This window comes from Lipotes vexillifer, unplaced genomic scaffold (genome assembly GCF_000442215.2).
Source record: "Lipotes vexillifer unplaced genomic scaffold, Lipotes_vexillifer_v1.1 scaffold307, whole genome shotgun sequence".
Lineage (NCBI taxonomy): Eukaryota > Metazoa > Chordata > Mammalia > Artiodactyla > Lipotidae > Lipotes > Lipotes vexillifer.
Genome location: NW_006791331.1, coordinates 262,674 through 273,784, shown reverse-complemented (window position 1 = coordinate 273,784; position 11,111 = coordinate 262,674). Strand labels below are relative to the sequence as shown.

The following is an 11,111-nucleotide window of genomic DNA, read 5'->3' as shown; positions in this document are numbered from 1 at the left end:
CATAAGTTGCTAGGAAATCAGGAGCTGAAGAAACTATGCTTTACTTTGTTTCTTTTTCCCTCCTTTCCACCACCCATTGCCTTAAATAAAGAGTAATGGAGGTTACAAAGATTTTATTTTCCAGTGGAAATATCATTGAATTGACACTACTGTGCAATTAGATGGTAGCTGATGGGAATTTGTGTGTTCTCCATGTTGAGGACATGAATATTTTATCTAGACAAACAATAAGAGTGGATCCTGAGGAGAAAAATGAATTGGCCCTGCTGGATATTCCCTGCATTGCTCTTTAGAGCTACTCTTCACTCTTACCCATTCTGCTCATAACCAGGAGGCTAACCTTTGTGGACTGAATCAATGCACTCCTTTCCTTCTAGCTCATAGCTGAGTCTGGCCCATGGGGGACTCCATCAGGAGATTAAAGGGCAAATTGGCTGTGTTCTTTTACAAAGGAGCTGTGTATTTTTTTTTTAACCTCTGGTAAAAGGACACTGGTCCTGTCAGAGAAAGTTCTCATCTATAGCTAATCTTTTCAGGTTCTGGGAATCATTATTTGCCCTTGAATATTCAAAGCTAGGGGGGTTATAAGTGTTACTCAGTGTTGCTAGTCCTGGTGAGATTCATTGAGACTTGGTTTCTATTAACCTTTCTTACACCATAATAAATTGTCCCTTTATTAATCCCTTTTCATTATACTGTTTGAAAGTGCCATCTATTTTCTGTCAAGACCCTGAGTGACATATCAAGTATCAATTTTCCCCTATCTACCCTGAGTAAGTTATGGGATCTGCAGGGCCAAGTCATATTACCTTTCATCCAAGTGTATAAGCCAAAAATCTTGGAGTCATCAATGAAAAAAACCCTTTGATACCACTTACTCGATACCACTTACTCTACATATCAAATCCATATCTATTTTCTGTTAATTTTATACCAAAAATATACTTCAATTTCTTCTCTTTCTTTCTTTCATCATTGTCACTTTCCTAGTCCAATCTACTGCCATCTTTTGCCTGGACTACTGAAATAGCCTCCTAACTGGTCTTACTTCCCTTTTGTCCTGCAACCAAAGCGATCTTTTAAAAATACCAATCTGTTCCTTTCCATGGTCCTGACTAAAACCTTTCAATGTTTTCTTATTACTTTAATGGCATTTTTTTGACATACCCGGCAGAGTCCCACATGATCTGGACTCTAAGTTTCCAGCTTCTGTTCATACAATTCTGGTTACTCAGTGTACTCCAGGCTCTCTTACTTTCACCTTCTCCAACAAACACACTTCTTCCTTCCTCAGAGACTTAGCTCCCCCTTTTTTCTAACTGAAATATTCTTTTATTTACTTCATTTACATCTCTCAGTATAAATTTTACATTCTTAATTAAGACTTCATTAATAGCCCAAGATTGGTCCCCTCTATTATAAACTCTCATAAGCATTCTGTATTTTTTTCTTTATAACAAAATTGTAAAATTATTTGAAAAAAAATTATTTCTCCCCACAAGAGACTAGATGCTCAACACGTGTGATGTCCATATCTATTTTTCTCACAACTGTACACATGCCTAATGCCTAAAGGAATGTCTGGCAAATCAATCAATCAATCAATCAATGCAGTCAATAATCATGTGGGGGTGGGTGAATGGATAGAAGGAAAAAGTAACACAAGGTATGAAATCTATAACTATGCTTCATAGATCAACTCTTAGATAAATGTCTGCCTGCTTCTCTGGTTGATACAAATCCTGGGTTTTGAGTGGACAAATGATGGAACAACTAGTGTCTAGTCACATATTAATTCCTCACAGATTCCAAAATCAGGTTTTCCTTCAGTTGTACTTTTAGTGTTTCTGAGGGCTTTCTATTTTTCAAAATATTTCTTGGTAGTGAAAATTTAGGAGAAGTTCCATCTGGGGGACTGTAGCAACTAGGACTTTTGTTTTATTTTTTCATTAGCCATTTTACCAACACAATGTGATAAACAGTGTATCTCACAGCATGGAACTTCCTTTAGGATCCTGTTCTTTTACACACTAAGATCTCTTGGCATTGTATTCTCTAACTTGTGTGACTGTCACCTTTAAACTTATTGTAAATTTGGCTGTGGTTTAATAGTTTATTCATGTAAGAAAATCCTCCCTCCAATGACTCTTTTATTTTCGTTTTTCTTTTTCGCTATTCTCACCTATTTACGCTTCCAGATGAACCTTCAGATAATTTTGTCAAGTTGCAAAAGCCATTCTTTGGGAATTTTGGTTGGAATGGGGTTAAACCAATACATTTAACTGGGAAACAATTTATTTATTTGTAATCCTCTTTCTTCCCTTTCCATTCACTCAACTCTTTTGTATCTCTTAATTATGTTTTATGGTTTTCTTCATAATCCATAAATTTCTTGTTCTGTGCTATTTTATGTCCCTTTTGCTATTATGAATAAAATATTTTTCACCTGTTTGTATTACTTTTTTAATTGGTTGTTGGTGATATAAAGAAAAGCCTTTGGGGGCTTCCCTGGTGGCGCAGTGGTTGAGAGTCAGCCTGCTGATGCAGGGAACACGGGTTTGTGCCCCGGTCCGGGAAGATCTCACATGCCGCAGAGTGGCTGGGCCCGAGAGCAATGACTGCTGAGCCTGCGCATCTGGAGCCTGTGCTCTGCAACGGGAGAGGCCACAACAGTGAGAGGCCCGTGTACCGCAAAAAAAAAAATGCCATTGACATTTCTTTATATTATACAGAATCTTCTTATTGATTTTCAAAGTTTCCAATTAGTCCACTAATGTGTTATATGTAAAATCCCATGCGGTAATAATCATAATTTCATCACCTTTTAAAAACTGATACTTGCTATTTGTTTCACATATTATGCATTGCCCTGAATGTCTAAAACAGCATTGAATAGCTACAATAACCAGCATCCTTTCTTGAATATCATCTTTAGTCATGATGCTGACTATTTAAGATAAATATGTAAAAACCATATCTCCCTTTTCCTAATTTTTATACTTTTATACAAGGAATGGGTGGATAATTTTATCAACTTCCTTTTGAATATTCTCATTCTCTATTAAGAAACAGTTATTGAATTTTTCAGCTACTGTTATTGTTTTCTAATTATTGCATGCTTTTTTTCCATTTTAAAGGTTTGTGTAATTGCTTTATTTCTAAATTCTTGAAAAATATTTAGTTAATGTATTTTCTTTTTTTTTTTAAGAGAGTATTTAAGGTTATGGATTTGACTGGGTACAGTTTTAGCTACCAAAATTAATCAACAATCACTATGTGCAGATGATCAGTGATATCAGGAACAATTTTTAACCTAACACAAAAGAAAGTGTCTAAAGTACTGGCCCCCTTTGTATGGAGTTTATACTCTTAGAGTAGAGATCACAGCATGTGAAGTTATTAAAAGTCATCAACATCTTATCCAAGATTAGTTCTTAGTGATCTATTATAGCTGTATATGACTGTTTAAATTTATATGAAAAAGGAAGCACATTAAAGCTGTGAAATTGCCATGGTCCTGAAGGCTTTTAACAAATAGTTGAATTTACATGTAAGCTAATTATGGGGTCTTTATAAAAGAGTAATTGATATAATATCAAAAGAGGGGTATAAAATATGAGATTATAAAATTTAAATGTGTAGAGGTGGGAGTAAAGGCAAAGCTAGGCTCATAATTTTAGATTTATTGCAGGTACACCAAAGCTAAATAAGTAATGTAAATTGTTCATATGAAGTATCCCTCAAATGAGAACTAGTGGTTAAATATGGTAAAATTTATTATATGGCTGTAGAATTCATACAACCTAAATTCCTTATAGCATTCAGTACTTACACAGTTTTGTGGAATTCACAATACGGTTATCAGTGAGAAAGAATCACTGCATTAATGAAAATGACTTCTTTATGAAAGTTTTTTACATATAAATCAGACCTATTACAGAGCACCTGACAGAAATGCAAAGATGTACTTTCTAAATTCAGGAAAGTTGCACAAAATGAAAAACACTTAATAATATTAAGTAATTTGACATGCTTTACACAAAAACATCAAAAACAATTTTAAATATTTTAAATTTAGAACATGTTCTACCATATGATTAAAGAGCTTACTTACACACACACAAACAACAAACACACACACACACACACACACACACACACACACACACACACACACACACACACAGGATGGAATTCATTGTCAGGGTGTTAGCTGACACATTCATGCTGCTTTCAGAAATCTAAACCCTATAAATTCAAAAAAAGACATAAGAATTGTTTCATTTCAGTTTCAAACAACAAGCAGTGCCAATTAAATTAAAAATTGACAAGAGCTTGCAGTGGTTAGTAGTTATTTTTTTCTTTTTAATATAAGCCATAGAGTAAATGCATGAGTAAATATCTTGAGTATCCCACACACTTTAATGTTGAAGTCATATTATAAATCTCCAACTTTCTGTTACTAAGTATACTCATTTTCTGTTGCCTCTTACTCTTGACAGATCTTGGTCTCAACAATAAATTCGTTGGGGAAGTGTCTAATCTTCCAGCACTTATCAATGGCACGTTTGTTGAAACCTGTGAGGAAATGCACAATAAAAGTGGCTTTTTCATTTTTGTGTAAATAAAAATGTATCTACATTTGCTCTCTACTTTTCCCGTACTCCACCCCTACTCTCCTTCACTGTCTCAACAACACAGGGTGAAGGAAGAAATAAATTGCCTACCCAGCAAGAGGTCTCTTCTGTGAAGGCGGAAGGACTTGCGGTTGTTGCAAAGTTGATAAATAAATATACCAAGGTTACTAACATCACGAATCTCCTCCACAGCAACCAGGTCTTCACGAACCACGTAAGTGTGAGGCAGGTATTTGCCACTCTAAAAAATTTTTTTAAAAGATTGAAACAGAAATTCTTAAAAATGCTATTTAATTTCTCACCTATAGCAGATATACTTTTTAAATAGAGTTTATTTTTAGAGGAGTTTAGGTTCACAGAATATTTTTTATTTGAAAATTATTTTAGTGAAATGGAATGTTTTGGCCCAAATAATTAATTTTTAAAATGAGGAAGCAATTATTTGTAATTGCTTATATAAAAAGTTGACATCCAAAATACATACTGCCAGTTTTCCAAAGAGCTCCACTAGATTCTTTGGAGGCATAACAATGGAGGTATTGAGGGGCATCAGATAGCAGTTCCCCAGCAGCAAATCCAGGTAAGCAGTCATGCCCTGTTGGGGAGGGGGAAAATGTTAGGCATGATTAAGAGAGTATCAATGCTGCAGATTTTCCAAAGACCATTAGAAGAAGCAGTTACAACCTTTCAAAATCAACTAATGTATACTCAGTAGCAAAAGAATGAAAAAGGGTTTGCTGCAAAAAGTTGTATATTTATGAACAGATTTAATACCAATAAACTTACGAAAAAAAGAAAATTCAGAAATACCTATAAGAATGAGAAACCCACCTTTTCAAAGTCGTGAATAATTGCTGCAGGGTCACTATGAGAGAAACTAGGGACAGGCACATCAATAATTGCAATGTTGTCATTCTCACGAATGTCAGCCTCTTCCGTCACAGGCAGGAAGTAAGGCTCTCCTCCTTGGGGGGAATTTGAAGGGTCCTCAGAATCAAAGAAGCACATCTCTCCACGGTAGATGGTACTCTAAAAGACAAAAAGGGAAAATCAAAACTTTCTAACACTCACTCCCGTGACATTTGAATAATGTCTCAAACTCATATCAGTTCGTTGTCCTGTTTATCAAGCTGAGGATTATTGATTACAATTATCACCATGAAGACAAATCAATTTTTTTTTTTTTTTTTTTTTGCGGTATGTGGGCCTCTCACTGTTGTGGCCTCTCCCATTGTGGAGCACAGGCTCCGGACGAGCAGGCTCAGCGGCCATGGCTCACGGGCCCAGCCGCTCCACGGCATGTGGGATCTTCCCAGACCGGGACACGAACCCGTATCCCCTGCATCGGCAGGCGGACTCTCAACCACTGCGCCACCAGGGAAGCCCGACAAATCAATTTTATACCAAAAGGTAATTTGAAAACTTTCCCTAAATCTTCATTTATCTGGGGACCACGACATAATTATTTGTTTTCGCTAAATGTATAGCATTAGTAATCCAAAATATAATAACTTTCATTAATATTACCTTGGGCACGAAGTACTTGTAAATGCAGGCTCCGCCAACAATAAGTCCTGCCAAGATGAATGAAAGGCCTAACAGAGTAAGCATACATCTCCCAGAGGAGCCCTCTTTTTCCTTGGCGGCAACTCGGAGTTCCTATGTATTAAAAGCAAGATCAAAAACAACAAAAAAAAACCGATTGTGCTTTTAGACACATAGTTGCTTTTGTGTACAATTTATCTCCCTTGAAACCCAAGATGTTTTTAAAAGATGTTAATTCACCCTAGCCTAAAATCATTTCAAGATACTTTCTGATGTTTAATAGATGTGAAAATCTCCAATTTATAATAACCTTTTTCTGGCACTTCCAAACCCAAATATAGATATAAAGTTATTTCAAAGTATACAGTCCTAAAATCAGCTGAAAATAACCATTCATTTATGCAGTAAGTTATCCTCTTTAAATAAATGGAAGCCATTAGTTTTTGGACTTGTACAGTGATATAATCACTAACTTTCTGGAATACAACTGTTTCTTTAGTATTTTTTGTACATCAACTTGTTTGCCAAATTAGAGGTGAATTAATACCCTTTGGTTTATTAACTGATTTTCAAAAAGCTCTTTTTTGAAAATTAACTTTTATAGGAAGGAGTTCTATAAAGTAGGTATATACCGTTTCCCCCTATTTTAGAAATTAAAATATTGAAGATGAGATCTATTTCATAATATTCTTAAGTTTAATGAGAAATTAGGCTTCCTAATATCACCCAATATTCTATGGCTGTGTATTGCTTGAATGAAATAACGTTTTCTAAGTTCTGGGCAAAACAGTAGATTTAAAGTACAGTCATAGCTAGGCACAAAGCTTTGAGTGTAACAGTGACTGTAAAATTCTGTTAAATCCATAATTTGTTTAGTAATTGGAACAAGGGACTCCAAAACAAACAAGTAACCAATTAACTCTGTACTCTTCTCAGGGCAGTGGACCAAGGGGCCCTCCAATCTCATTCTTTTATGTCACAATATGCCCTAAGCAGCAGTATTACTGAAGGGTATAACGAATGAAGTCAGCAAATCTATTCTCTTATAATCAGAGGGTAAATCATTCAGACTGGTATGTAAGTAGAATTGCTTTAAGTCTTTCTGGCCATTAGCTATTTTCCATAACTACTTAATGCGAATTAAACTTTAATTAATTTGGTGAAAGCAAATACATAGATTCTAAGGAGAGGCAATCATTTCATAAATGGCTTCAAAAATGATTTCTCTTTAAAATTCAAAGAAATTTGGTATTCAAATTTTCTTAGCTACGTTTACTTAAGTTCAAACCCTCCATTAATACTCTATAAGCCTTGAAGGTTTTCCTTGTCCCAATAATTTTCAGAAATTTAAAATAATTTTTATTTAAAAAATAACCTAAGATTAACACTACAAAGCCTATAAATTATGATGTTGAATCCCTGTAATCTAGAGCTAAGGGCTTAGAAATTATACTTTGGACGATTAAATTGGGGTCCAGAAAAATGAAGTGACTTTCCTAAAAGTCACAAAAATGACTTAGTTTGAAATTCTCAAAGGAATTAATTAATTTATTTTTTCTTGTCATTGAGATACGAGAATAGCAATCTGCACTGCAATTTCATTTCTCCTTCCAATATTTCAGGGGGGTTATTATTAAGCAAGATCTAAGTATTAGAGTGTCAATTTCATAAAATTTCCCACCATAGTAGGCAAGATATGGAAACAATCTAAGTGCCCATGGATGGATGATGGACTAGGAATAAGGATTTTTTTTTTTCATTTAAATTTGCCAAACTTCAGTGTGGTAGGGGCTGTCACCACAGCTCATTTCCCTCTGAACTGTATTTTAAAGTCATTGTACACAACCTCCAACATACTATTTTGTTGTGTTCAATTTCTGATGAACTGATCAATACATCACAATACAATGTGCCAAGTACTATTAAATCAGTGTCTTATGGTGGCCAGGTCAGGCCACCATATGCTTATTTTTGTTTATTCCTCATAACACCTCAGGCCTGGTAGAAGTATTGCTTGCATATTAACTGAATTCAACAAGTCATGGAGTTTGTGGTGATGTGGGAAAATAAAGGATTATTGTGCGGCTATATTTAACTACTGGCATCTAATTAGAACTCCCCTAAAAAATCTGGCCATATTTCCCTTACAAAGTAAGTAGGACAATTACATATTTGACCTTCTATCATTTAATCAAAACCTCAACAATGCAAGGGGGTGTTTTTGAGTTCTGAAATGTGTAATACACAACAGCTAGTTTGATTGCTGGGTTAACTATTGAAAGTTTCCATGATAAAAATTCTGCAAAAGCTCATTAGCTTTTCAAATTGTGTGCATAATCAGTTTTACTACATGGATTCTCATTTCACTCAGAGAGCTTTTCAAATCTCCACTCTGAACACAAAAGTTTAAACTTTATAGAGAGAACAAGACAAGTTAGGGCAGATTTGCAAGCTCCAACAATGCACAGATTTTGTATAACAAGAAAAAATACGACTGTGCCTTTTAACATTGAAATTTTACTGAGGAAAAGGAGGAGTAGTTTACAAACACTAAAAACGTGTTAGATGTTTAAAGGAGATAGAAATTGGAGTAAATGAACAATGGCTAACATTTTTGGGGGGAAAATTTCCCCAGTTCCTGGCAGTGCTAGAAGATTAAATTACAAGGTTGGACTTGCTGCAGATCTTTCTGTGGGGGAGGGTAGGCAGAGGGGATATCACTCAAAAAGGAAGTACTGTACTAAAAAGAAAAACAAAAGAGAAAAACAAAAGCCCTCAAAATTTCTTTTACGGAAGAGTGTTTTCTTTAGGAAATGTCACTCTGAAAACATACAAGGCTCTTGGAGTAAGAGGGCACAGTGAACATCTCAAAATCTAATTAAGACCAGCTTCAGTTTTGACAGCTCCTTTACAGAATGCTTAACACCGCCTGTGACCAGAGAGAAACTGAAAATATACACGGGCGGTCACAGACACACACTTGCCCCAACCCATATCGCATAGAGTCAAAGCTGCCTTTTGCCCCCCGCCCCATCTCCACAAACACTCAGGGATCCTAGAAAGCCTTAAGATTCATAGAACTTCATACACGTCGAAAGGAAAGAAAGAAGAGTTAAATCTCGTGTCCTTGCTCACCCTGCTTGTCCGCTCCACCCCTGTGGAAGATGTGTGTGCCCCTGGAGCTGACCGGGTGACGTGCCTCTCTTTGATCTCTAGCTACCCACATGTTCCCCAGGAGAAGGTGACATCTGGTCCCAAGAGTTCTCCTCAAACTCCCTCCAACATCCCTCCGCGATGTACAATGTGAGCTGGGACCCACGGAACGTGGCGCGACGCACGGAGATGCTAAGGGACTTGGGGAACCGCAAGCGGAAGGTGGTGCGAATGGACAGAGTGGGGGTGACCGGGCAAACCCAACAGACAGCACAGAGAGCACCGCCGGAAACACAGGAACTCCGCAGCAGCTTTCATTTTGTCCTTTCCCACCTTTCCCCTTCCTTCCCCTCAAACCACCCCCACCCCACCTTTCCGACCCTGGCAGGCAGTCAGGGGTGGAATGGGAATTGCTACCTTGCCGGTCAGGATCTGAGCTCGGACCGTACGGCTTACTAGGGCCTCCACGTCTTGCTGCGCCTCCTCTTTTTGCACCGCTGTGGGTGTGTTGAAGGCGATTTTCACCATGGTGAATCTTCGGGCTGCGCGGTAAGGCGCTGCTCGAATCAGTGTCCTGGGCTGCAGGTTGGAAGAGAAGAAGATCGCGCTAGCCCTAGCCACACCTTCTTTCTCCTCGTCTGCTTTTACACTACTGCAAGCCCAGGTCTGGGTATACTTATGACGCAGTCACAAGCTGGGTGGGAAACCGTGGGCGGGCCCAAGCAGGGGCCGAGGGAGGAGCGGGAGGGTGTCCAAGTACTGGAATGGGGGTGGGAGTTGACAGTGGGAGGAGAGAAACTGGGTGGAGCCAGTGGACTGGGACTGAAAACTACTCACCTGCACTCCAGGCGTGCTCCCACCTCGCTCTCTGCTCCCTCAGATAAGAAAAAGACAGGAAGGAAGCCTGCTGTGTCGTGTCTTTCTGCCTCTGTACAGGCCACAATAGCCCCTGTCCTTGATTCTATTTTCTCAATCTTGGACCTGGCCCCCCGGGGGCAGGGAACTGTAACTTGGCACCAGTTCAAGCTTCCTCCTCTCTGCACCCACCCAGGACTGGAAAGCACAGTTCCAGGACTTTTCTGTACCTTTACAATAATACCTTCCTTTATAAAAAACACTCAGAAGCACGTTTAGAATTGCTTGGTTCATTCTCTCAACATATTTTTTCATTCCTTGACATCTCTTTGTTTTGTAATTTTAATTTCCTATCACAGAGCAATGCTAAATCAGAAATACAGGACACCTGCCTCCTCAAAGCCCATTTTGCAGGTAGGACATGAGACAGAGGAGTATGGAAAGCTCATAGAAAATCCCTGAAATATTTCAGATCTTTCACTCTCCGAGGCCAGGGAATCCAGACCAAGGTCTCAGCCCAGAACTTGTTTCTTTTCAACCACCAGCTGTGAAATCCACAGCGAGAAAAGCAGGGATGTGTGTGTACCTATGTGTTTAGGGAGGTGGAAGTGTGGTTGGAGATAGAAGATAGAAAATTTAGCCAGATTTTAACCCAGCTCTAGTGAAAAAACAAAAAACAATAATCTCAAAGGGGCTGAGTTAGAAACCATTTTTGGAACATTTACATGAGCAGCCAGTGTAATCATACCGTTTCTTAAAAGTCAGTTCTCCCTGGTTGGTGACAATGATAGAGTACCTTTCCATATGAAATTCATGCTGTGGAGGTTGGTGACTAGGGGTAGTAGTGGTAAAGGGTTTATAAATAGTCCTGCTGCCAAAGACAGTAGAGGGGTCTGTTTTGTGAAGATAATAACACTTACC

General features: G+C 37.9%; 1 protein-coding gene across 3 annotated transcripts; it reads right to left on the bottom strand.

The window, feature by feature from the left end:
- Positions 1 to 4,181: 4,181 nt before the first annotated feature.
- On the bottom strand, positions 4,182 to 10,091 carry ITM2A (integral membrane protein 2A). 3 transcript variants are annotated; one of them, XM_007464323.1, is made up of 6 exons: positions 9,753 to 10,091; positions 6,165 to 6,296; positions 5,469 to 5,666; positions 5,122 to 5,232; positions 4,728 to 4,878; positions 4,371 to 4,578 (listed from the first exon to the last, which is right to left on the bottom strand). In XM_007464323.1, exons 1-6 carry the CDS (start codon positions 9,861 to 9,863, stop codon positions 4,490 to 4,492), a joined length of 792 nt encoding a protein of 263 aa, XP_007464385.1. In that variant the 5' UTR covers positions 9,864 to 10,091; the 3' UTR covers positions 4,371 to 4,489. The 3 variants fall into 3 exon arrangements, with proteins under 3 accessions (XP_007464387.1, XP_007464385.1, XP_007464386.1); XM_007464324.1 differs by having other exon boundaries at positions 4,490 to 4,578; positions 9,780 to 9,863; XM_007464325.1 differs by lacking the exon at positions 6,165 to 6,296 and having other exon boundaries at positions 4,182 to 4,578; positions 9,753 to 9,983.
- Between the last annotated feature and the right edge of the window lie 1,020 nt (positions 10,092 to 11,111).

What these genes read in the sequence shown, in the direction of transcription:
- ITM2A (XM_007464323.1), bottom strand. Translation starts at nt 9,863, where the DNA reads ATGGTGAAAATCGCCTTCAACACACCCACAGCGGTGCAAAAAGAGGAG. An exon ending in AGCTCTTTGGAAAACTGGCA is followed by an intron (nt 4,879 to 5,121) that starts GTATGTATTTTG and finishes AAAATTTTTTAG; the next exon opens with AGTGGCAAATACCTGCCTCA. An exon ending in CAGAAGAGACCTCTTGCTGG is followed by an intron (nt 4,579 to 4,727) that starts GTAGGCAATTTA and finishes ATTTCCTCACAG; the next exon opens with GTTTCAACAAACGTGCCATT.